The 22,098-nt window shown below is 50.1% G+C and overlaps 1 protein-coding gene across 1 annotated transcript in view; it reads right to left on the reverse strand.

The window, feature by feature from the left end:
- Positions 1 to 22,098, reverse strand: part of LOC147697032 (amine oxidase [flavin-containing] A-like) — an 805,659-nt gene that overhangs the window by 479,257 nt on the left and 304,304 nt on the right. Inside the window, exon 2 of the mRNA XM_086933275.1 lies at positions 19,753 to 19,847. Coding sequence (XP_086789401.1) covers positions 19,753 to 19,847 — 95 coding nt within the window. The remainder of the gene's footprint in view (positions 1 to 19,752; positions 19,848 to 22,098) is intronic.

The raw sequence follows: 22,098 nt of genomic DNA on the forward strand, positions 1-22,098 counted from the left end.
CGGTAGTCATTGGCATGGCGACATGCCCAAATGGCGGTGGGCATGCTCCGCCACCCAAATTGCGGTAGTTACCTCATGGCCCCGGCGGTGTGACACCAGTACCACCCCCTTAACAAGTGCGGTAGTCATTAGCATGGAGACATGCCCAAATGGCGTTGGGCATGCTCCGCCACCCAAATCGGGGTAGCTACCGCCTGGCCCCGGTGGTGTGACACCAGCACCACCCCCTTCACAAATGTGGTAGTCATTGGCATGGAGACATGGGTAGATGGCGGTGGGCATGCTCTGCCACCCAAATCGCGGTAGCTATCTCCTGGCCCCGTCGGTGTGACACCAGCACCACCCCCTTAACAAGTGCGGTAGTCATTAGCATGGAGACATGCCCAAATGGCGTTGGGCATGCTCCGCCACCCAAATCGCGGTAGCTACCGCTTGGCCCCGGCGGTGTGACACTAGCACCACCCCCTTCACAAGTGCAGTAGTCATTGGCATGGAGACATGCCAAAATGGCTGTGGGCATGCTCTGCCACCCACATCGCGGTAGCTACCGCCTGGCCCCAGCGGTGTGACACCAGCACCACCCCCTTCACAAGTATGGTAGATAATGGCATGGAGACATGGGTAGATGGCAGTGGGCATGCTCCGCCACCCAAATTGCGGTAGCTACTGCCTGGCCCCGGCAGTGTGTCACCGGCATGGGGCATTGCCTACAGCCAATTGGAGCGATGATTGCGGTGGCATGAAGCAGTTTTGAAAATCGCGGAAGGCGTGCTCCGCCACCGCAGATGCGATCATTGGATGGGTTTGAAAGATGCACCATTGCGGTAGCGCACCCCGGGCCCCTGCGGTGCATCACCGCCATGAAGCATTGCCTACAGCCAATGGGAGTGATTATTGCGGTGGCATGAAGCATTTATTTTTGAAAATCGTGGAAGGGGTGCTCCGCCAAAGCGGATGTGGTCATTGGATGGGTTTGAAAGATGCACCATCGCGGTAGCACACCCAGGGCCCCAGTGGGGCATCATCACCATGGAGCATTGCCTATAGCCAATGGGAGCGATGATTGCGGTGGCATGAAGCAGTTTTGAAAATCACTGAAGGCGTGCTCCGTCACTGCGGATGCGGTCATTGGATGGGTTTGAAAGATGCACCATCGCTGTAGCGCACCCCTGGCCCCTGCAGTGCATCACCACCATGGAGCATTGCCTACAGCCAATGGGAGCGATGATTGCGGTGGCATGAAGCATTGGATGCTTTTCAAAGAGGCAGACCTGGACAACCAATTGTTGCAGCTTGGCACCTAAGAAACGACCCCGGGGGGCTATAAATCTGTGGGAGTGAGCCTCACATTTCCACTGCTCACAGAGCCTGCTGCCTGGGACCCTCTCCTGCTGCTGCCTCCAGAGCCTAATGCCTGAGACCCTCTCCTGCTGCTGCCTCCAGAGCCTGCTGCCTGGGACCCTCTCCTGCTGCTGCCTCCAGAGCCTGATGCCTGGGACCCCTCACCATTCACTTCCACCACAGGTGTTCCATGTCCACAGGAATGGAAAGACAGAGAATATCTGTGCCAGTCGATTCACAAGCGAGGAGCTGGAGGTCCATGTGGACAAGGTGCTGGCACAGTACCCAAGGATGTATGGTGCCCCCAATGTTGTCGTAAGTCATCGTAAAGGAGGTGTAGGGCAGGGAGGTCAGACATGTAGTTGGACTGCTGCAGTATATGCATGAGGGTGTGGGGTTGTGTCGTACACTGACAAACATGCTGTCTCCAGGGCAAGGTAGTGTGTGTGTCCCAATGTCACGGTTTACCTTGCCTGCAGTTGTAGGTCTGAGTGGAGTGTGTTACATTGTCAGCCATACAGAGCCACAGGATGTTGGACATGAAGGTGCCAGGACAGTAATTGCTCGGGTGATTGTCTCTGTGTGCCCCTGTTGTCCGACTCAGTGTGAACTCATAGACTATGCCTAGTGCCCACCCACCAAGACGAGATGACATCACTGCACTTACTGGGTCCTTACTCTTGTTTATTCAGACTGCAATAAAGATATGCACCATCTCAGCCCTGTATAATTGCACACAACCACACTTGTGTAGATGGCTATTTTGTTGGTGAGTCCATGTGCTTCGATGCCACACACATTACATACACATATGTTCACAGGACATGCTCACTGAATGCTGCCCAGTCATGCACACGGTGATTCTACACACAAACACAGGTAGATATGTGATGTTTGTAGTGGCCAGACATGCATAGGACTGGAGATGTGTGCAAGCCATTGAGTGGGTTCAGTGCAGTCATCCTGTAAGATTATCAGGAACCCTGTGCACCCTCATAAATGCATGCAATCACATCTGTTTGGCCCATGCAGAGTGCCCTTGTGAGCGTTACCCTAGTTTGGGATGGAGGGAGGTTACAATTGGTAATGAGTCTGTGTCTTGCTACTGTACTGATAGATGTTGGTACATGACACTGTGTCACTGATCATTTCCCCTTCTTTTCTCCCATGCCTGCAGCTCTAGGTACACCAGCGTAAGGTCTGTGGAGGTCCATTGCAGCAGAGGTGCGAGTCCTGGGGTATCTAACCAACGACGCACCAACTGCCACAAGAGGTGGGACGACATCAGCCGGCTGGCAAAGAACGTGGCAGAGATGACATTGGGGAAAGGCAGGGGTGAGTATTTGGGGAGGGTGACTTTGGCTGTGTGCGGATGCATGTGTATAGGGCATGTGGCAGCGGTGGCCCATGTGATGTTCCTGGGGTGGTGCTGTGCTGTGTCATGTGAGTGGCTGCTGGGATGGGTGCCCGTGTCATGCATTGGCCCAAACTGGCCTTACAAAGGTGATCTTCCCTGCTGTGCTTTCCCATAGGCAGATGTGTTAGGATCTACATGGTCATTAGGCATTGGGATAGTGTGGGGAATCTATTAGGGAGTGAACAGCAGTGTACACTATCTGAGTGTGACTTCATGTATGCCCACTTTGCATGCACCATGATCGGTGAGGCACACACATCTGACAAGAATGTGCCCCAGTATACAACATGGTGTTTGGTATGGCGTACTTGCCATTGTGAACTGTCATGTCCTAATAGGTGTGGGTTGTCCCCTCCTGTTCCCTCAAGGTCTGTCAGTGGTAATAAGTGTTGTCCCCACATCATGTCCCTAGGTCTGGGCAGAGCAAGTTGTGTGTCTGGTACACTTCATCCACAGGCAGGGTGTTGTGCTGTGTGGCCTCAACATGGCTCAGTCATGGCAGATATTCAGGGTTACAGGCACTGTTGTGGTCTATGTAGTGTGTTGCTGCAATGTGATTGCAGGGTGTGGTGGTCACCATGTTGATTTGGGCATCTCTGTACTGCATTGATTGGATTGCTTTGTCCTGATGATGACACTAACACAACCCTGCATCTTTCTCTCTCATGCGGAATCGCCAGTGGACACAGAGGAACAGGAGCAGGAAACCAGTGATGCCGAGATTAGCACTACAGCTGCACCGGAGGACAGTGACACAGAGCCCACCAGCACATCTGAGGGGGACTGGAGTATGCAGGAGGAATCTGTGCCTGAGACATAAAGTACTACATCATCTCATGCCAGCGGTGATGCATCCATGTTGGCAGGCACAGGGAATGGGGACTCTGCATCATCCTCTACCACAGAGAGGCCAGTGGCCAGCCTCCCATTCACTTCCTTTGGTGCTGCCCGTGTCCGTGTCAGTAAGAGGGGACGAGTTAGATTCACACCTGGCACTGCTGAGCCTGCACCTGTCCCCCTGCTGTCCTCAGTGCAAGGTCTGTAGATCTCCTGCGCCAGCTTTGTGTGGGCCAGACAGCCTTGTTCAATGCCTTCAGTGACCATGACAAAAAATTAGGCCAGGTGGTTGCCTATATGGAGGGCATACACTCTTACGTGGGTGGGCTACACCGTACAGTCCAGGCTTTGTCGTCCACAGTGACCTCTGCCCTTCAACAGGGATATAGTCCCATTCCTGCTCCAGTGCCTTTTTCCACCCCCTAGTCAGTGGCAACATCGGATGATCGTGACCACGGTTCCCATGGGTCACAGTCACGATACAGCACAAGAAGCACCCAGCAGAAACAACCCAAGCGGTCCCGCCCACGGACACCATCTCCACAGAAGAGCAGAGCCAGCCCAGAATGCAAAGACAAGAGGCCGTCAGGGAAGAGCAAGGCCGAAAAAGCAAGGAAGCAGGCATCAGGCTCCCATGCCTCAGAGACATCACCAGCGAACGGCTCTCCAGGCCCTAAAACGTCATGCAGAGCTAGGCGTGTAGTGTCTATGCCCACTGTGGAGGTGTTGTATGGCAAGGGTACACCTAGGAAGGGCTCAGGGCTACATTCCCCTACCCCAATTCCAAGCCCAGTGAAGCATGTGAAGGAGGGCACTGTAGGGGCTACCCCTGGCAAACAGGCAAAGGAGGGCACTGTAGGGTGGACACCTGGCAAACAGGGGAAGGTGGTCCAGAGGTGTAGCCAGACAAAGAGTTCTGCAGGATCCAGCACGTCACCAGAGGGAGTGCCAGTTTCTGCAACTAATGCAGAACTGTTGGTGTGTGTGCCTGTTGTTTCATCACCAGTTCTCATTGACCCCAGTACAGGGAAGGCATTTCGAATTCCCAAGAAGTGGAAAGGCACCCCTCAAACCTCTCCCACTCACACTGTGTCACAGGTCTGTATGACTCCACCTCCACGTGCCACTGCACCACCTGGTCCAAATAGCCCTCCAGCTTGCCAAGCCACTGATAGCCCTACATCACCTGGGCCTCTGTCTCCCCAGACAAGTGGTCCTGCTGTCCCGGACCCACAGCCAGCTCCAAGTCCGCCTGACAGCCACAAGTAAGTGGTAGTCCCCTCATACACCTGTCTCTCATACAGGTGTGCTAGTCCTGCCCATTGTTTACAACCTGGGTGTGTTGCTGGCCATGGAAGGGTACAGTCAAACACACTCACTGTGCAGCTTCTCATGTCCTGATTCTGCACTTCTCCCTGGCCACTGGCCTTGTCATTCACTGCTGTTCTAACCTTGCCTGTGCTGCTTCTCATGTCCAGGCTCTGCACCCTGCCATAACCACTGGCCTTGTCATTCACTGCTGTTCTGGTCTTGCCTGTGCAGCTTCTCATGTCTTGACTCTGCACCCTGCCATGCCAACTGGCCTTGTCATTCACTGCTGTTCTAGCCTTGCCTGTGTAGCTTCTCATGTCCTGACTCTGCACCCTGCCATGCTCACTGACCTTGTCATTCCCTACTGTTCTGGCCTTGACTGTGCAGCTTCTCATGTCCTGACTCTGCACTTCTCCCTGGCCACTGGCCTTGCCATTCACTGCTGTTCTGGCCTTGCCTGTGCAGCTTCTCATGTCCTGACTCTGCACCCTGCCATGTCCACTGGCCCTGTTGCTCTGCTGTGTTGGCCTATTCCCAGTGCAGCCTCTCATGTACTTGCTGTGCCACCTGCCATGGACACTGGCCCTGTTGCTCTGCTGTGTTGGACTCCCCCCTGTGCCATGGACACTGGCCCTGTTGCTCTGCTGTGTTGGACTCTCCCCTGTGCCATGGTCACTGGCCCTGTTGCTCTGCTGTGTTAGACCCTCCCCTGTGCCATGGACACTGGCCCTGTTGCTCTGCTGTGTTTGAGTCTCCCCTGTGCAGCCTCTCATGTACTTGCTGTGCCACCTGCCATGGACACTGGCCCTGTTGCTCTGCTGTGTTTGAGTCTCCCCTGTGCAGCCTCCCATGTACTTGCTGTACCACCTGCCATGGACACTGGCCTTCCTGTTTGGAGTTTGCCTGTGCAGATTATCTTGCATATGATCAGCATCCTGTGCCTTGCTCTTGTCTACTGTTGTTCTACTGTCACATATGTGCAATATGTGAATAAAGACAGTTACTCCTGTTGTCTGTTTTGTCAGTGTCCTTGCTGATTAAAGTTATTTTAGTGTGTGCATTTGGTTGTCTGTGCCCCATGCTCTATGTGTCACTTCAACATTGCCAAACTCTTTGCCCGCATCACATTTTTAAACATGGGTGACAGGGTCTTTAGGCCATTCAGACACTGATACTAGTGTTATCTGTGATGGCTCTTTTACCTGTCATGCAGTTCTCTTTTTAGTTGTTTGCTATTGTTGGCTACATTTTTCACATGCCAGGTTGGGGTACACTGCCAGCGTTGGGTGTGATGCTGTGCACAGGTTTGCATGCAATTTGGGCATTGTCATGATGTATGTGTGTTATTCCTTTATGTATGCCCAGCTGTGTATGTGTATGGTCATCTTTTGTTGGCCCTTAGTCCTGGTCCCATGGCCCACATGAGATGTGTGCTCTTGGGTAGTCAAGTGGTGTGCAGTGTGAAGGGTGTGACTTTGTAGTGGGTGTGGATGTGTGTCTGCTCCTGGATTGTGAAAAACACACATGTGTCACCCAGGAGTTGTGTGCCTGTTGTTTGGATTGTTGTGCCCTGTGGATATGGTTGTATGCACATGTGTGAGTGGTCTATTGTGTACTGTGCAGTGTGTTGGTGTGTCCATGCCATTCTGTCTGACTCCTCCTTGTTGTTTTGGTCACTTATGAGTGTGCAAAGTGTGTGACTTGCACATCAGTGTTGTGTTTGTTTGATCATCAATGTGTCTTGAGAGTGTTTGTGTAGACTGTGTAGCCCTGCTGCTCCACACGGCCATTGTGGTTGTGTTTCTCATGCATTGCATGCACATGGTGCATTTTATCCTCCTGTATGGCATGGTGTGTGTGGTGTAATGCCATCCCCTATGTGTGCCACTTATGACTACCCATTTTGGGTCTGCACTCCCTCTATTTGTATATAGTACACCTCTTACATGTCTACTACTGAAATGCAAGTCAGTTAACTTTGATGTCAGCTGTCCCCTTGGTTTACATGTGTGGGTGCCTCCCAATCACTTCATTTGTGAAACTGTGCTTTGTGGTGCAGTTCTTGGGCCAATAGTGATGTTCCACTCAGGCCATTGCCCCAATGGTTTATGTGTGCTGTTCTTGTGTTATTAATGAGTCAGGATTGCTCATGTGCACTTCAGCTGTGTGTGCTGCCCAGTGCTCTGGTCAAGATGGCTATGCTCTTGTATCCCAGAGTGGTGAATCTGTTGTTGTTGTGTTGGATATATGTATGTTGGCTGTGGTATTGCTTCACTTTCTGGGTGTTCTGTTGTGTTTGCGCTGTGCTGATTAGTGTTGTGTGTGTTGAGTTGTGTCAGTCATGTCTGTGTGTGACTGTTCTGCTTGTTGTGCACACACTGCTTGTTGTTCATACAGTGCTGTGTGTATGTGGCCTTGGCATTGCCTGATGTGCATCCCCTGATGTCCTGTGGTGTTTGTTCATTTTTGATTTCATGTGCATCTGTGGTTGGTTTCATGTGGCAGTGTAGTTCTGTGCTGGTGCACCTCTTGTGTGATTTGTGGTATGTTGTGTGTGCTTTGTTCCTGAGTGATGAGGTTGTGCGCTCCTGTAGTGTCTGTGCTCCCATTGCCTTTCCACAGTTTGGATGAGAGGGTATGTTTGTTTCTGATGTGGCTCTGTGTGTGTTCCTGTAGTGTTTGTGTGTTGTTTTTGGACAGGCATCTGTTCAGGCATCCCTGTGTGTGTGTTCTGTTTGTGGCTACACCCAGGGTATGTGTTTATTTGTGTGTGTGTATGTGCTGGCAAGTATTGGCAGCCTTCAGTGTGTGTGGCACTGGTGTTGTGTGTTCCTTGTCAGCCACTCCTGCAGTGGCTGTCTCCCTGGTTGTTTGTTGTGTGGTGCAGGGTGTGTATTGAGCTTGCTTGTTGCTGTGCTTGTTGCTTGTTGGTGTGCATGGGGGTGCACAGGATGGGCACCTGGCCTGTGACTTGATGGGGTGTGTTGATGTGTCGCTCGAGGGGGTGTGTCCCTGTGGTCTCTCTGCCCTGCCTATGCCGTGGACTGGCCAAGCCTTCTGCATTGTGCACATGTGTTGACCGCTGCGGTGACGTGACTGGGACCGGGATGTTGCTGCATGTTCGTGGTCGATGTGTGTCCAGGATGCAGTGGGGTGACTTGGTGGCAGGTGGGTCATGTGTGGGTGCCCTTGTGGATGTGTTGTTGCCCCCAGCAGGGTGTCTGTTGTGGTTTTGGACCCTATGTCAATCCGTGTGTTGTGTGTTGTATTTGTGTATTTGCGTACCTGCGGCAGCATCCGCGGAGAACCATGAGATGATAGTGCTGTAGCAGGTACAGCACCGGAAACACATGTAGAGCTGGGTCCATTGCGGTCGTGACCGGGTGGTATAGACCGGGTCTCTGCTATCGCGCTTCGCTGTCGAGTTTCTGCCGTCTCTGGTTGGGCAGTGTCTCCGCTGCGGTGCGTCTGCTTGTTTGGGCCATTCTAATTTGTGGAGCGGACGGACGTCATTCTGCACGGCGGTGAGTCTCCATTGGCTCCCACCGCCGCGGTGGCGGGCACACTTTGATGGCGGTGCGCGTTGCTCCGCTGCGTACGGGAACTGACCTATGTATTGCAATACTAATATGGCGGACGTGTTTCCCGCTGATCGCGGGCAGAAAAAGGCGTTTTTCCGCCCCGCCAGCACCCCGGTGGTGCCACTGCCTGACATCCTAATGGACCCCTTAACTCTCAAAACCCACCTGGAATTAAAGAAGGATGTGAAGTCCTTGCTGTTCCCTAGATAACGCCCCAATGAACAGACCTAACCATCTCCCATTACAAGGTGGAAAAGCATTGGCACAGCTAATAGATCTCCCCTTTGGGACCTTATGCGTTTCTAGCCATGCCGCATATTATTTTGGGTGCTATAACAATAACAGTTTTACTATGCGTAGCACATGATGGCTATGTAGGTGGTGTTAGGGAGATTGCAAGCAAAACAAACTTAAGCCAGTAGGTTACCTTACATAGCACTGCACATTTTCAACTGTTCCGATATGTTAATTGATGTGGTGATAGGAACCTGCTTCATAACATTTAAAGTCTACAGCAGTAGCTTTGAAACCACACCTGCTGTTGCTAAAATATATGTTCTTAAATGTCAAAGAACGTGATGAATAATGTTAATATGCTTGCATTTTAGTATGCATGTTTTAGCTGAAAGGCGTCGTGTTGCTCTAGATCATTTTTCTAGGTTGTATGGGAGCTTGTTTGATAAGCAGTGAATCTGTTTTGATTGTATTTTTTAAAATCAATATGTAAATCTTTTAAACCGCAACTCCAACTCTGTACTATGTTTCAGCTCATGAAGCCCCAGAACACGTAAAATAATAAAACTAAGAATGAGCATGAATAAGAACAGGGAAAAACTTGTAAATACTTTACAATTTATAAAACCTGTCTTCGTCTGAGAAGTGGTTTCTGGTTTTCAAATACATGTGTGTGGGACCCTGTTGTTGCCAACCTGCTGAACTACATTTAAAAAGGCGCACGGTCTTCCAAGGCGGCTGCAATGATGAAAGATAAAGTGCGGAGCCCGTGAGGAGGGGAGTATGTGCCTATCTAGGCCTGTTGCCCCATATTGAACCCCATGTGCCTCGTCCGCTCGCTCCGAAATGGGGGGTTCGCTCTTGCCCTGGGGCGACCAATCCTGGTCACCCCCTCACAAGTGGGCTATTTTGCAAGCATTTGGCCCGGGCCCCAAATGGGTCCGGCTTCGCCTCCCCCTGCCCGGGTGTCAATGTCATCAGTCGTGGGAGATGGTCAAAGCAGTGCCTGTGCATCTTTCTTTATCATGGCAGTCCGTTTTGTGGACATGAGCAGGCACCCCCCGCACCTTGAAGAGGGGCACCCTTAGTAGTGCCACAGGATCGAGCTCCCATTGGGGGTAGGTTTGAGGAGGGGGACTGGCTGGTTACGTTAGTGCTTTGGGACGTACGGTGGAAAAAACGAAACCGAATCCCAAAGAGTAGGTTATTTAAGGCTGTGCCTTAACGGACTCGTCCTCTTTTTTTCACTGGACCCTGACATAGCAGCAGGATCGTCGTCAATAACCCACCCACCCGGCAACAATGTAAGGCGGAGCGGCGACAGTTAACAACAAAGGGGCAGGCACAACAATGGAGGTTCAGCGACTGAATGGACCCCAGGAGTGGGTAGGATTGCAGTGTGAAGTTGGTTGGCGGGGAGGGGGCTGACCTGCCGGTGGTCCTCGACTCTACTGCCCTAACCTGCCTCTTATGGACTGGGGAGAATCTTGGGGAGGCTGCCTGTGTTCAGGTACCCCGGGGGCCGGTGCGCTATGCGGTGCCCTGGATTTCAAGTTATGCAACTGTTGCTGTAACGCGTTGGGGCCTGCCGGCACAATGTTCGCAGCAGAGGGTTCAAGAGTATGGTCAACTTTATGCAATGCTTAACTGTAATGTCAATTTTAGTTTCGTACTGCCTTGACATGTGGATGTCGCTAGAGTGTGATGCCATGTATAATGATTTATATCCAAGTAGGATACTTGTACTCTCGTAGTGGTTTATGGTGAATTAACTGATTTGATGTGAATAAAATCTATGCCTTGGACAATATAACAGGATCACGAGAATTCATGGGTAACTCCCTAGGCAAGGCAGGGAGTGGGTGAACAGGGCCGGACTGGGAACCAAAATAGGCCCTGGCAAAGTGCTTGAAGGGGGGTTGTGGGTGCCGTTGAGCTCTTTGCCAGGGCCGTTTTTTGGTCGATTTTGTTACAGGGCCGCTGCAAAAACGGCCCTGTAACAAAATCGGCCCCCAGATCCAAAACCGGCCCCCACCCGTGCGGCGCACCGGGGCATTGCCTGGTGCCCGCTACGGCCAGTCCGGGCCTGTGGGTGAAGAAGAATGTTGAAAGTGGTGGGAAGGAGAGAATGCCACGTTGTGCGCGCACTATGAAATAGCATTTTTTGAGGGGAAACAAGCAGAAAAGCAATAGAGTCTAGATCTCTCAAATTCCGAATGTTAATACCACCCACCAAGCGAAATCCCTGTTCCCCGGGAATGTAAGTCGTTCTCACTAGCAATAAAGTAACATCTGCAGAATCGTAACTTGAATAATCCTAACAAACAAATAACGTAAAAGTCCCCAAAAATGGTCAATGTGAAGTTATTATGTAGAATATTTTAATAGCTATTTTTTACACCCTGTTTGAAGTTAAAAGTGGAGCTAAGATTTGCTCCTCTCGTTTGTAAAGCACTATAGTGTAATCTTTAGACATCATCTAGCAATTTTAAATATTTTCAGAGAGACACAGCTTTTGCCTCAAGCCGGTGTCAGGATGGAGTCACACATAGCCTAGGGAAGTAGAATGCTTGCTGTCTTTGTTTTGCAATGGGCCTGCTTGAATATGTGAGCTACTACATTAACATGCCAATAAAGACTGTTATCGCAGTTGCATGCTGCATTTGTGTTTATTTTTAGGCGCGAAGCCATAAGTTAATGAACTAAAAGCACAGGATGTTAATCCACACACTTAGCCAAAAACCTGGTTGCCAAGAATGAAAGTCGTACTCAGTAGTAATAAAGGCGCATCTGCAGTTTCTTTGCTTGATAAACACTTTCGAACAAATAAAACAAACGTTCACAAACATTAACAATGGTATAATGGCATAAGTACAATTGCGCAACTGCACCTAATGTAACATAAAACCAGTGGCGTCACTAGGGTTGGTGTCACCCAGTGCGGTGACTCATGGTGTCACCCCCTCAGGACTAGGGAGAGATGATGAAGGGCACTGTTGGAGGGTAGTGGTGAGAGAATCTGCGAAGGAAGTTCGTCATTGGGGGCACCAAAAAAGATTGTGGCACCATCAGCACTAAAGCTGGCCCTGTAATCACCTCAACCCTTTCTGATCTGGAGGAGTGATTGTGACCTTAATAGGAGGGGAATGCTTGCACGTCGACATCGCCCATTACAAGGCCTACACCTGTCCAAAGGACACCCTGTAGCACCCCTGAAATGTAATCTACATTGGTGTTGCGCACACACATGTCCAAAGGACATGTGTGTGTGCAACATGCAACTTAGAAAAATGCATTTAAAAGCATTTTTCTAAGTTTTCGCAATTTACCACGAGGTTTGACCTCGCGGTAAATAGCGGCCCGAAATTGCGATTTCGCAATTTAAAAATGGTTAATGAATTGCATTTAAGGAATCTCAAATAGAGATTCCTTAAATGTAATTCCTCGCAATTTAGCAAATTCGCAATTACCGATTTTTGCATTTGGGATGATGAATCCCAAATGCAAAAATTGCGCTTGCAAAGGGCCAGATTCTCAGAATCTGGCCCTTTGCGAGCCGATTTTTCAATGATGAATCTACCTGTAAGCCATTTTAGGCAGGCTGAACAGAAAAAAGGAAACTCATGGCTGCAAAATGCGAATGCCGCCGGAAACATGAAGCGGGGCGTCCGTGAAGCGGGAGCAGTGCTGATACACCAGCTGAAGCAAAAAAAATGTAAATAGTGCACAAAGGCAAGTAAATAAAACAAGAACAGAAGTGAAATATTAAAATCTTTTTGTGATATTTGTAATAAAGCTTGAAACACTGAGAGAACATATTTGAACCAGTGATCCTGTGGTTGCGCTGAGTGATGCTGTTGTTGCGCTGAGTGATGCTGTGGTTGCGCTGAGTGGTGCTGTGGTTGCGCTGAGTGATGCTGTGGTTGCGCTCAGTGGTGCTGAGTGGTGCTGTGGTAGTGCTGAGTGATGCTGTGGTGGTGCTGAGTGGTGCTGTGGTGGTGCTGAGTGGTGCTGTGGGGGTGCTGGGTGGTGCTATGGTGGTGCTGAGTGATGCTGTGGTGGTGCTGAGTGGGGCTGTGGTGGTGCTGAGTGATGCTGTGGTGGTGCTGAGTGGTGCTGTGGTGGTGCTGAGTGGTGCTGTGGTGGTGCTGGGTGGTGCTGTGGTGGTGCTGAGTGATGCTGTGGTGGTGCTGAGTGGGGCTGTGGTGGTGCTGAGTGATGCTGTGGTGGTGCTGAGTAAATGTAAATGTATAGGCATTTATATAGCGCACTACTTACTCATAGGGTCCCAAGGCGCTTCGACCGCTGCGAAACCCTTCCTGGCTTCCCTGAGAGATGGTCCCTTAATGGGTATCTCCAGGGTGAGACCAGGCATCCCCGGCGGTCTGGTGGGGCGGTTAGTGAAGATGAAGCAAGCTAATGCCCAGAGTTGCCGAGTGTGATCGCTGATCAGAGTGGGCACCGAGGCGAGAGAATTATCGAGTCCGCTGACCCTGGTCCAGAAACCTGCCGCGCCGGGAATCGAACCCTGGTCCCGGGCCGTCCTCTGCTCTTGGGTCTGCCGCCTCTAACCAGTGAGCCACACTACTTCACTGAGTGGTGCTGTGGTGGTGCTGAGTGATGCTGTGGTGGTGCTGAGTGGTGCTGTGGTGGTGCTGAGTGATGCTGTGGTGGTGCTGAGTGGTGCTGTGGTGGTGCTGAGTGGTGCTGTGGTGGTGCTGGGTGGTGCTGTGGTGGTACTGTGGTGGTGCTGAGTGAGGCTGTGGTGGTGCTGAGTGGGGCTGTGGTGGTGCTGAGTGATGCTTTGGTGGCGCTGAGTGGTGCTGTGGTGGTGCTGAGTGGTGCTGTGGTTGCACTGAGTGATGCTGTGGTTGCGCTGAGTGGTGCTGAGTGGTGCTGTGGTAGTGCTGAGTTATGCTGTGGTGGTGCTGAGTGGTGCAGTGGTGGTGCTGAGTGGTGCTGTGGTGGTGCTGGGTGGTGCTGTGGTGGTGCTGAGTGATGCTGTGGTGGTGCTGAGTGGGGCTGTGGTAGTGCTGAGTGATGCTGTGGTGATGCTGAGTGGTGCTGTGGTGGTGCTGAGTGATGCTGTGGTGGTGCTGAGTGGGGCTGTGGTGGTGCTGAGTGATGCTGTGGTGATGCTGAGTGGTGCTGTGGTGGTGCTGGATGGTGCTGTGGTGGTGCTGTGGTGGTGCTGAGTGATGCTGTGGTGGTGCTGAGTGGGGCTGTGATGGTGCTGAGTGATGCTGTGGTGGTGTTGAGTGGTGCTGTGGTGGTGCTGGGTGGTGCTGTGGTGGTGCTGTGGTGGTGCTGAGTGATGCTGTGGTGGTGCTGAGTGGGGCTGTGGTGGTGCTGAGTGATGCTGTGGTGGTGCTGAGTGGTGCTGAGTGATGCTGTGGTGGTGCTGAGTGGTGCTGTGGTGGTGCTGAGTGATGCTGTGGTGGTGCTGAGTGATGCTGTGGTGGTGCTGAGTGGTGCTGTGGTGGTGCTGAGTGGTGCTGTGGTGGTGCTGAGTGGTGCTGTGGTGGTGCTGGGTGGTGCTGTGGTGGTACTGTGGTGGTGCTGAGTGATGCTGTGGTGGTGCTGAGTGGGGCTGTGGTGGTGCTGAGTGATGCTGTGGTGGTGCTGAGTGGTGGTGTGGTGGTGCTGAGTGATGCTGTGGTGGCGCTGAGTGGTGCTGTGGTGGTGCTGAGTGGTGCTGTGGTTGCACTGAGTGATGCTGTGGTTGCGCTGAGTGGTGCTGAGTGGTGCTGTGGTAGTGCTGAGTGATGCTGTGGTGGTGCTGAGTGGTGCTGTGGTGGTGCTGAGTGGTGCTGTGGTTGCACTGAGTGATGCTGTGGTTGCGCTGAGTGGTGCTGAGTGGTGCTGTGGTAGTGCTGAGTGATGCTGTGGTGGTGCTGAGTGGTTCTGTGGTGGTGCTGAGTGGTGCTGTGGTGGTGCTGGGTGGTGCTGTGGTGGTGCTGAGTGATGCTGTGGTGGTGCTGAGTGGGGCTGTGGTGGTGCTGAGTGATGCTGTGGTGATGCTGAGTGGTGCTGTGGTGGTGCTGGGTGGTGCTGTGGTGGTGCTGTGGTGGTGCTGAGTGATGCTGTGGTGGTGCTGAGTGGGGCTGTGGTGGTGCTGAGTGATGCTGTGGTGGTGCTGAGTGGTGCTGTGGTGGTGCTGGGTGGTGCTGTGGTGGTGCTGTGGTGGTGCTGAGTGATGCTGTGGTGGTGCTGAGTGGGGCTGTGGTGGTGCTGAGTGATGCTGTGGTGGTGCTGAGTGGTGCTGAGTGATGCTGTGGTGGTGCTGAGTGGTGCTGTGGTAGTCATGAGTGATGCTGTGGTGGTGCTGAGTAATGCTGTGGTGGTGCTGAGTGGTGCTGTGGTGGTGCTGGGTGGTGCTGTGGTGGTGCTGTAAGGGTGCTGAGTGATGCTGTGGTGATGCTGAGTGATGCTGTGGTGGTGCTGAGTGATGCTGTGGTGGCGCTGAGTGGTGCTGTGGTGGCGCTGAGCGGTGCTGTGGTGGTGCTGAGTGATGCTGCGGTGGTGCTGAGTGATGCTGTGGTGGTGCTGAGTGGTGCTGTGAGTAGGTACTTCTGCCCTGGCAAGTGAAGACAGAGAACGTTACCTCTTGTGTGAGAGTGAACCTTAGTACCCTGTGAGTGAAACTGAAGCTATGAGTTCCCTGCATGCATGAGAAACGTGCACTTTCGGCTGCCCTGCCTCCTGCGTGTAATGATTGTACAGTGCACTGCTGCGTCTGTGGACTTGAGATAGGGTTTAATTAGAGGTATGTGAACTGTGTGTATATGGTCTTCTTGGACCCCAAGGACCGATGGAGGCACAAAGTGAAATGTTATTACATTTTCTAGGAAATATCAAAATACCCCTCAAACACTGTTGCACATGAACTATGATATGAGCTCATGTCAGTGCCAACATAGACATGCTGGATGCTTGGAAGGAAGGGTGCGGGAGGGGTGTTGGATGGGGTGACAAATATTGAAGCCAGCTACATTCTGTTCTGTCACTGCCTATTTCGTTTTGTTTGTTTATTTCGAGTATGTAATGTGTGTGTGTGTGTGTGTATCACCTATTTACATTGCCCTGTGATTATTTATTTTTCCTTGTGCATTTCGTGTCTTTATCTTTCATTTTGTGTTTATCATCTGTTTGCACTGATTTGTGTCTGTCCGTATTTGAGTCTGTGTTTTGTGCCTATATGAATCTCGGTGTGAGAGAGGGTGGGGAGGCAACGAGAGAGAGAGAGCGCGCGTGTGTCTATGTGTGTGTGTGTGTGTGTTTGCATGTCTCTCTTTCGGTACCACGGAAAGATGCAAACAGTAATTGGCTGCCTTTGAAACGGAGCCTGGCTGTGGAGTGGAGGGAGGGGGTGACAGCTGGAGGTGCGAACCAGCTGTAATACGGGAGAGCTGAGGGGGAGGCGAGGGGCGTGCAAGGAGCTAGGCAGAGCATGGCGAAATGGAGAGACTACAAGATTGTTTAACGAGGGAAAGAAAACCGCCCGAGGGGATTGGGTGGGTGTTCTGAATTCGGTTTTCATTCGAGAAACTCGGATCACTGCATGTGGTGTTAGTATTGTGACCTGGATAAGAAGTGTTGGGGGGGGGGGGGGCGCTCGAGCGCGGACTGTTACATAAAAAATGCTGCGGGTCTTTAATATAGCACACATCACAAACTGAATTGCCTACTAGTACTTGAGCAATGGCCAGTGTTATTTCTCCACATTACGTCACTTTTTATATTATCTTAAGAGTTAAAAGTAAGAGTCCACGCTTCAGGAAACAGGACCTGCTGCCTGTAGGTTATACATTTCGCTGAAGAAAGGGCTCAACACCTTCGACATATACATACAGATTGCAACTCCACTCTTCAGATGCCTCCCGGGCGCACTCACGCACTTTATGAACACCGGTACGGTTGGAGAGTCCCCGCCAGAATCTGGTAGGACAATTGGTATGGAGGACCTGGCGACTGACCCTACCACTCCCACCCCGTAATGGCCCCCCAAGCATGTCCTGAGGTGTGAAGATGGTCTTTGAAGGCTGTTTACAGCCTTCCACATGGTTTTCTGGTGTGAGAGCTGGGGACAAATGTTTTGGGGTGCCATAAACTCGCCCGTGAGGTGTGAGCTCACCCTCCCTGTGGCTTTCTTTCATGGAACGCTGACTCGCAGAATCCCTCGCCCCGTTCAAAAATATTTCTGCGATTTGTTTTGGTTCTGGCTGGTGGGGCCTCAGCCATAAATGAAAGATAAAGGGAGAGACTGCGGCATGGAGCGCAAGGCAGAGGGGGGCTGTAGAGGGGAGAGAGCACGCGAGGGGGGGGCATACAGTCAAGGAGAGAGAGACCTGCAGCAGACTTAGGAGAGAGCACGCGCATGGGAGGGTTAGAGGAGAGAGACAGTCAAAGAGAAAGAGAAGCTGAGACAGGCAGTCGCAGAGGGAGGCAAGCCAGGCAGTGGTTAGTGAGAGAGGCAGAGACAGGCAGTGGAGTGAGATAGAAGCATAAAGAGAGGAGCGAGGCCAAGTAGAAAAGACAGGCAGACAGAAGGTCAATGGAAGAAAAAGAGAGACAGGCAGTCAAAGAAAGAAAGCGAGAGACATTCAGCGCAAGAAAAAAAATGCGGGAGGGGGGTTGGATGGGGTGACAAATATTGAAGCCAGCTACATTCTGTTCTGTCACTGCCTATTTCGTTTTGTTTGTTTATTTCGAGTATGTAATGTGTGTGTATCACCTATTTACATTGCCCTGTGATTATTTATTTTTCCTTGTGCATTTCGTGTCTTTATCTTTCATTTTGTGTTTATCATCTGTTTGCACTGATTTGTGGCTGTCCGTATTTGAGTCTGTGTTTTGTGCCTATATGAATCTCGGTGTGAGAGAGAGGGTGGGGAGGCAACAAGAGAGAGAGCACGCGTGTGTCTATGTGTGTGTGTGTTTGCATGTCTCTCTTTCGGTACCACGGAAAGATGCAAACAGTAATTGCCTGCCTTTGAAACGTAGCCTGGCTGTGGAGTGGAGGGAGGGGGTGACAGCTGGAGGTGCGAACCAGCTGTAATACGGGAGAGCTGAGGGGGAGGCGAGGGGCATGCAAGGAGCTAGACAGAGCATGGCGAAATGGAGAGAACAAGATTGTTTAACGAGGGAAAGAAAAACGCCCGAGGGGATTGGGTGGGTGTTCTGAATTGTGTTTTGATTTGAGAAACTCGGATCACTGCATTTGGTTTTAGTATTGTGACCTGGATAAGAAGGGTGGGGGGGTGCTCGAGCGCGGACTGTTACATAAAACATGCTGCGGGTCTTTAATATAGCACACATCACAAACTGAATTGCCTACTAGTACTTGAGCAATGGCCGGTGTTATTTCTCCACATTACGTCACTTTTTAAGAGGGAGAGACCGGCAGCAGACTCAGGAGAGAGCATGCGCACGGGAGGGGTAGAGGAGAGAGACATTCAAAGAGAAAGAGAAGCTGAGACGGCAGTCACAGAGAGAGGCAATCCAGGTAGAGGTTAGTGAGAGAGGCTGAGACAGGCAGTGGAATGAGATAGTAGCATAAAGAGAGGAGCGAGGCAAAGTAGAAAAGACAGGCAGACAGAAGGTCAATGGAAGAAAAAGAGAGACAGGCAGTCAAAAAAAGAAAGCGAGAGACATTCAGCTCAAGAGAAAAACAAGTCGTGCAGCACAACAGGGGCAGAAAAAAAAAGCGCGGCCGCGAAATGAAAGTAAAAAACGCGGCCGCAAAATGAAAGCCTTTGATGCAGCAGGGGGCGGAGCGGATACCTTTGAAGAGCTACTGGAGACACCACGCTGGGGAACAGATGGCTGGCTTTGATGAGCACGCGCTTTTAAGGTCAATGCGCTTGCGCATTGAGCTTGCTTTTCACGGGCACAGCATCAAATCGCCCGTTTGGTTAAGCTCTGGTTAAGCCCCTATATTCTTGCAAGCTCAATGCGCAAGCGCATTGACAGCCGAGCACATTTATTGGGTTTAGGTTCCATCTAGATTTCATATACCCTTGGGCTGTCCTTATCTTCGGTTATCACCACTACCAGTATAAAGGGTAATCTGCATTTAGGCTCTAATTATTTGGTCTTCCACATGCATTCAGATGGCAATAGTCCTCTGGCAGCAGCAATGAATCCCATTCAATCATGTCTTATAATGCTCATCTGCCCCCCTGTACTAACCAAAATAGTGCAAACTATCACCGGCTTTGAAATAGGACATTGTGACCAGAGTCATAGTGAAGTAACCCTTACCTGGGAACACAATAACTGCTCTTCAAGCCACAATGGACTCACCAGAGAGCGTGAAAAGGTGGGCGGTTTGTATAACGCCAAACATATGGGATGCCCCTTACCACACAAGGTCCGGAAGACCATATAACATGGCTGGATAAATAATGCATATTGCCTTGGGAATTCTTGAATGTGGGAGGAGAGAAAACTGCCTTTACAAGGAGAGGGCCTGATCTAATGGTGGTGTGATAGTACAGTAAAGAGCTGAGAGGAAGTGCACAGTGATTTAGGCACAACTTGGCTTGGTGGTTGGCAGAGATGGGTTGGGAGGTGACTGGGGAGGTTGGAATGTGTTTACAAATTAAATGGATGTCTTTGACTAGTGAGGTGTATGAATACTGCAGGATGTACACTAAAAGGAAGCTACAATTATAAGGTAAATTCCGGAACCAGGTATCAATTTAGGACATGGCAGTATATTTCTGATGATCTTTACTAGGTGCTTCACATCAGAGGAAGTTGTGGGAATGAGCGTCTTCAGTTATATGCTGGACTTTAAATCCACTCTAAAGTTCCTGGCTGTATAAGAGAGACCAAAATGTCAGCAGAAATACGACTAGGGGGGGCAAGCTCCCTAGAGCAGTGGAAGCTACTAGAAGTAGTAAGCTTCTATTTAGGCACAGAATGATAAGCTCCATTAAAGAATAACCTATAATTTACAATGGGGCAGCAGTATTAATCAGGTTTCTTTGCTGTAGGTGACACAGTAATCAATACAAAGGCTCTTACCCTAATCGTGAAAGTTCTCCCTCCAACTCGGTCACGCGCTTCCAGAACCACAACACTCAGTCCGGATTCATCCAGCAGTTTTGCTGCAGATAGTCCTAGGAGATAAAAAGGAAACAAAATGTGATTTCAGCGTACATGGCCTTGTTAAGGAAAGAAGATAATGTAATTAAGCCCACTCCGAAAACGCATGATTCACCACTAGGAGGCAAGTGAAGCAGTTCAAATATTTAGGCTTCCTTCAAATTGTTACTCAATGTTTTTCATTGCTGGAAAAATGTAAAGCAAAATAACTTTAATAACACAAATAGAGGTACACCACAAAATATATTTTCACGACAATGAGTTCTGCTCAATTTGCGAAATTTTCCAATTCTTAATTTTCGCTTGTACAAAAATCTAATGGTTGCAGCAAAAACAGCCAACTAGTTTTGTCCAAAAATTGGATTTCTTCAGGGCGTATATTGTTCGTATTTTTATGATGATAAAAAAAAAAACAATGATGACCATTCAGGATCCACACATTGGCATATGGTATGCTCCTATGGATGGAAAGTTTCCAGGTTGGAACTTATAGGAATGGAAAAGATCAGTGCCTTATTTCGCAGCAAGCAACCACAAAGATCCTCTTCTCACATTGCGTAAGATGCTACGATGGGGGCAGTGAAGTTGTGCAGCAGCCATGGTGCGAATACACGGTGATGTTAGCGTGTGTGATACTTCTAACTACACAGTCAGCGGACGGTGTGTTCCGCTAGATTACAAGAATTGTTAAACACTGCGCATTTCTTCACTTACAGTGCCTTGACACCAAACAGTCTAGGCATTGTTGGAGTTCTTAACCTGTGGTTGACCTGAGTCGCTCAGAAGGGCCAGACCAGCACATTATGGTGCGGTGATGCTCTTACGTCTATGTGGTTTGTGTGTTGTGTCTATGCTGCAGGTGATCTGGGTGGTTGACTTGAGTCGGGTTGATGGCAATACAGTGCAATGATTCGTTTTGTCTAAGTACTTTCAATGTGTCTTTCCTGTTGGCAGCATGATTGGTTTAGTGCTACTTAGGCCTGCACATTAAAGTGCAGTAAGGCGCTCAAGCCCATGTTCTGTGGATGTGGCTGTCATGCAGATGGCACTGGTGTTCTATTTATGTTTTATTAATGTGCACGCCTACATTTTATGGAGCTGTGTGCCCTGCAACACATCAGCTGTGTGAGCTCTTGCACTGCAACTGAGATTCGTATTGCTGTGCAGATGTGAGTATTACAGGACCCTGGGACAACTTGATAGCTTTGGAGTTGCAATGGTAGAAAATGAATGTTCCATAGGGTGATGTTAGTGGTTTTACATAAAAGTTGCTGTGGAGAGACGTGTCTGTCTGCATGCGGCCACCCAACGTGATACAATGCTTCTGTGTTTACTGACGCTGTGTGTGTTGAGGTGCAGTGTGATCTTGAGGCCACTGACCACACAATAAAGATTCTCCATGCAGCCTAGCACTCAGAAGACACGCCAATATGTTGGTTTTATATTTTTTTATGGTGCAAGCTGTTATGTGTCATCGAGTTAACAAATAACCAATACTAGGGTGTGGGTAAACGCAGATATTTCCCGAGATTAGCCAGGCATCAGTCACCTCCAGGTCTGAGAATAGATACTCACTTCCATTACTTTGTGAACACCTCTCTGCTAAGTTATGCACTGCACTCATGCATCCTTGTGTTTATATTGCATTCCGTAGGCAGGTGCATAGGAATTGTGTTACTGCAGCCGCTGTGTTTTCTGCATAAGTAAGGATTTGCCCCATTTGCCACGTAATCCATAATTTTCTGCATAATTTGAATATTTAAAAATGTATTTGTATTTCTTACATGAACGGACCAAAAGTTCCTTAACTCATTTCCACTCCTTTTACCTGCACAATGGGAGACCCTTAGCAAAGGTTGGCCATTCACTTCTCAGTTGCTTATTGCTGTATCTGAGTGTTGAACTAGTATTAACGAGGTCAAACAATCGCCCGCCCATACAGTGTTAAAATGAGCCACATTTATGAAACAATGAAGTAATACTACCACAAGATGTGCAGTGACATGCTGTATAACCTGCCCTTTCTTGCAGCGTAATTTGATTGAACCCTGCAGCATAATTCCAGTGGCCCTGTCTATAGGTTCTGCCCTTTGGGATCAAGGGACATGGTGTGTGCTGCATAAACCCATTCCCATGTCACTAAAATTCACAATTAATGCCACAAGCTGTTCTTTGTAATCTTCCTGTTTGATTTGGACCGATGAGGCCACTCCTTGTGGAGACTGGGGTTCAACCTGGCTCTTCATCTTCTGTAACGAGTTATGC

Source organism: Lissotriton vulgaris, chromosome 8 (assembly GCF_964263255.1).
Source record: "Lissotriton vulgaris chromosome 8, aLisVul1.2, whole genome shotgun sequence".
Lineage (NCBI taxonomy): Eukaryota > Metazoa > Chordata > Amphibia > Caudata > Salamandridae > Lissotriton > Lissotriton vulgaris.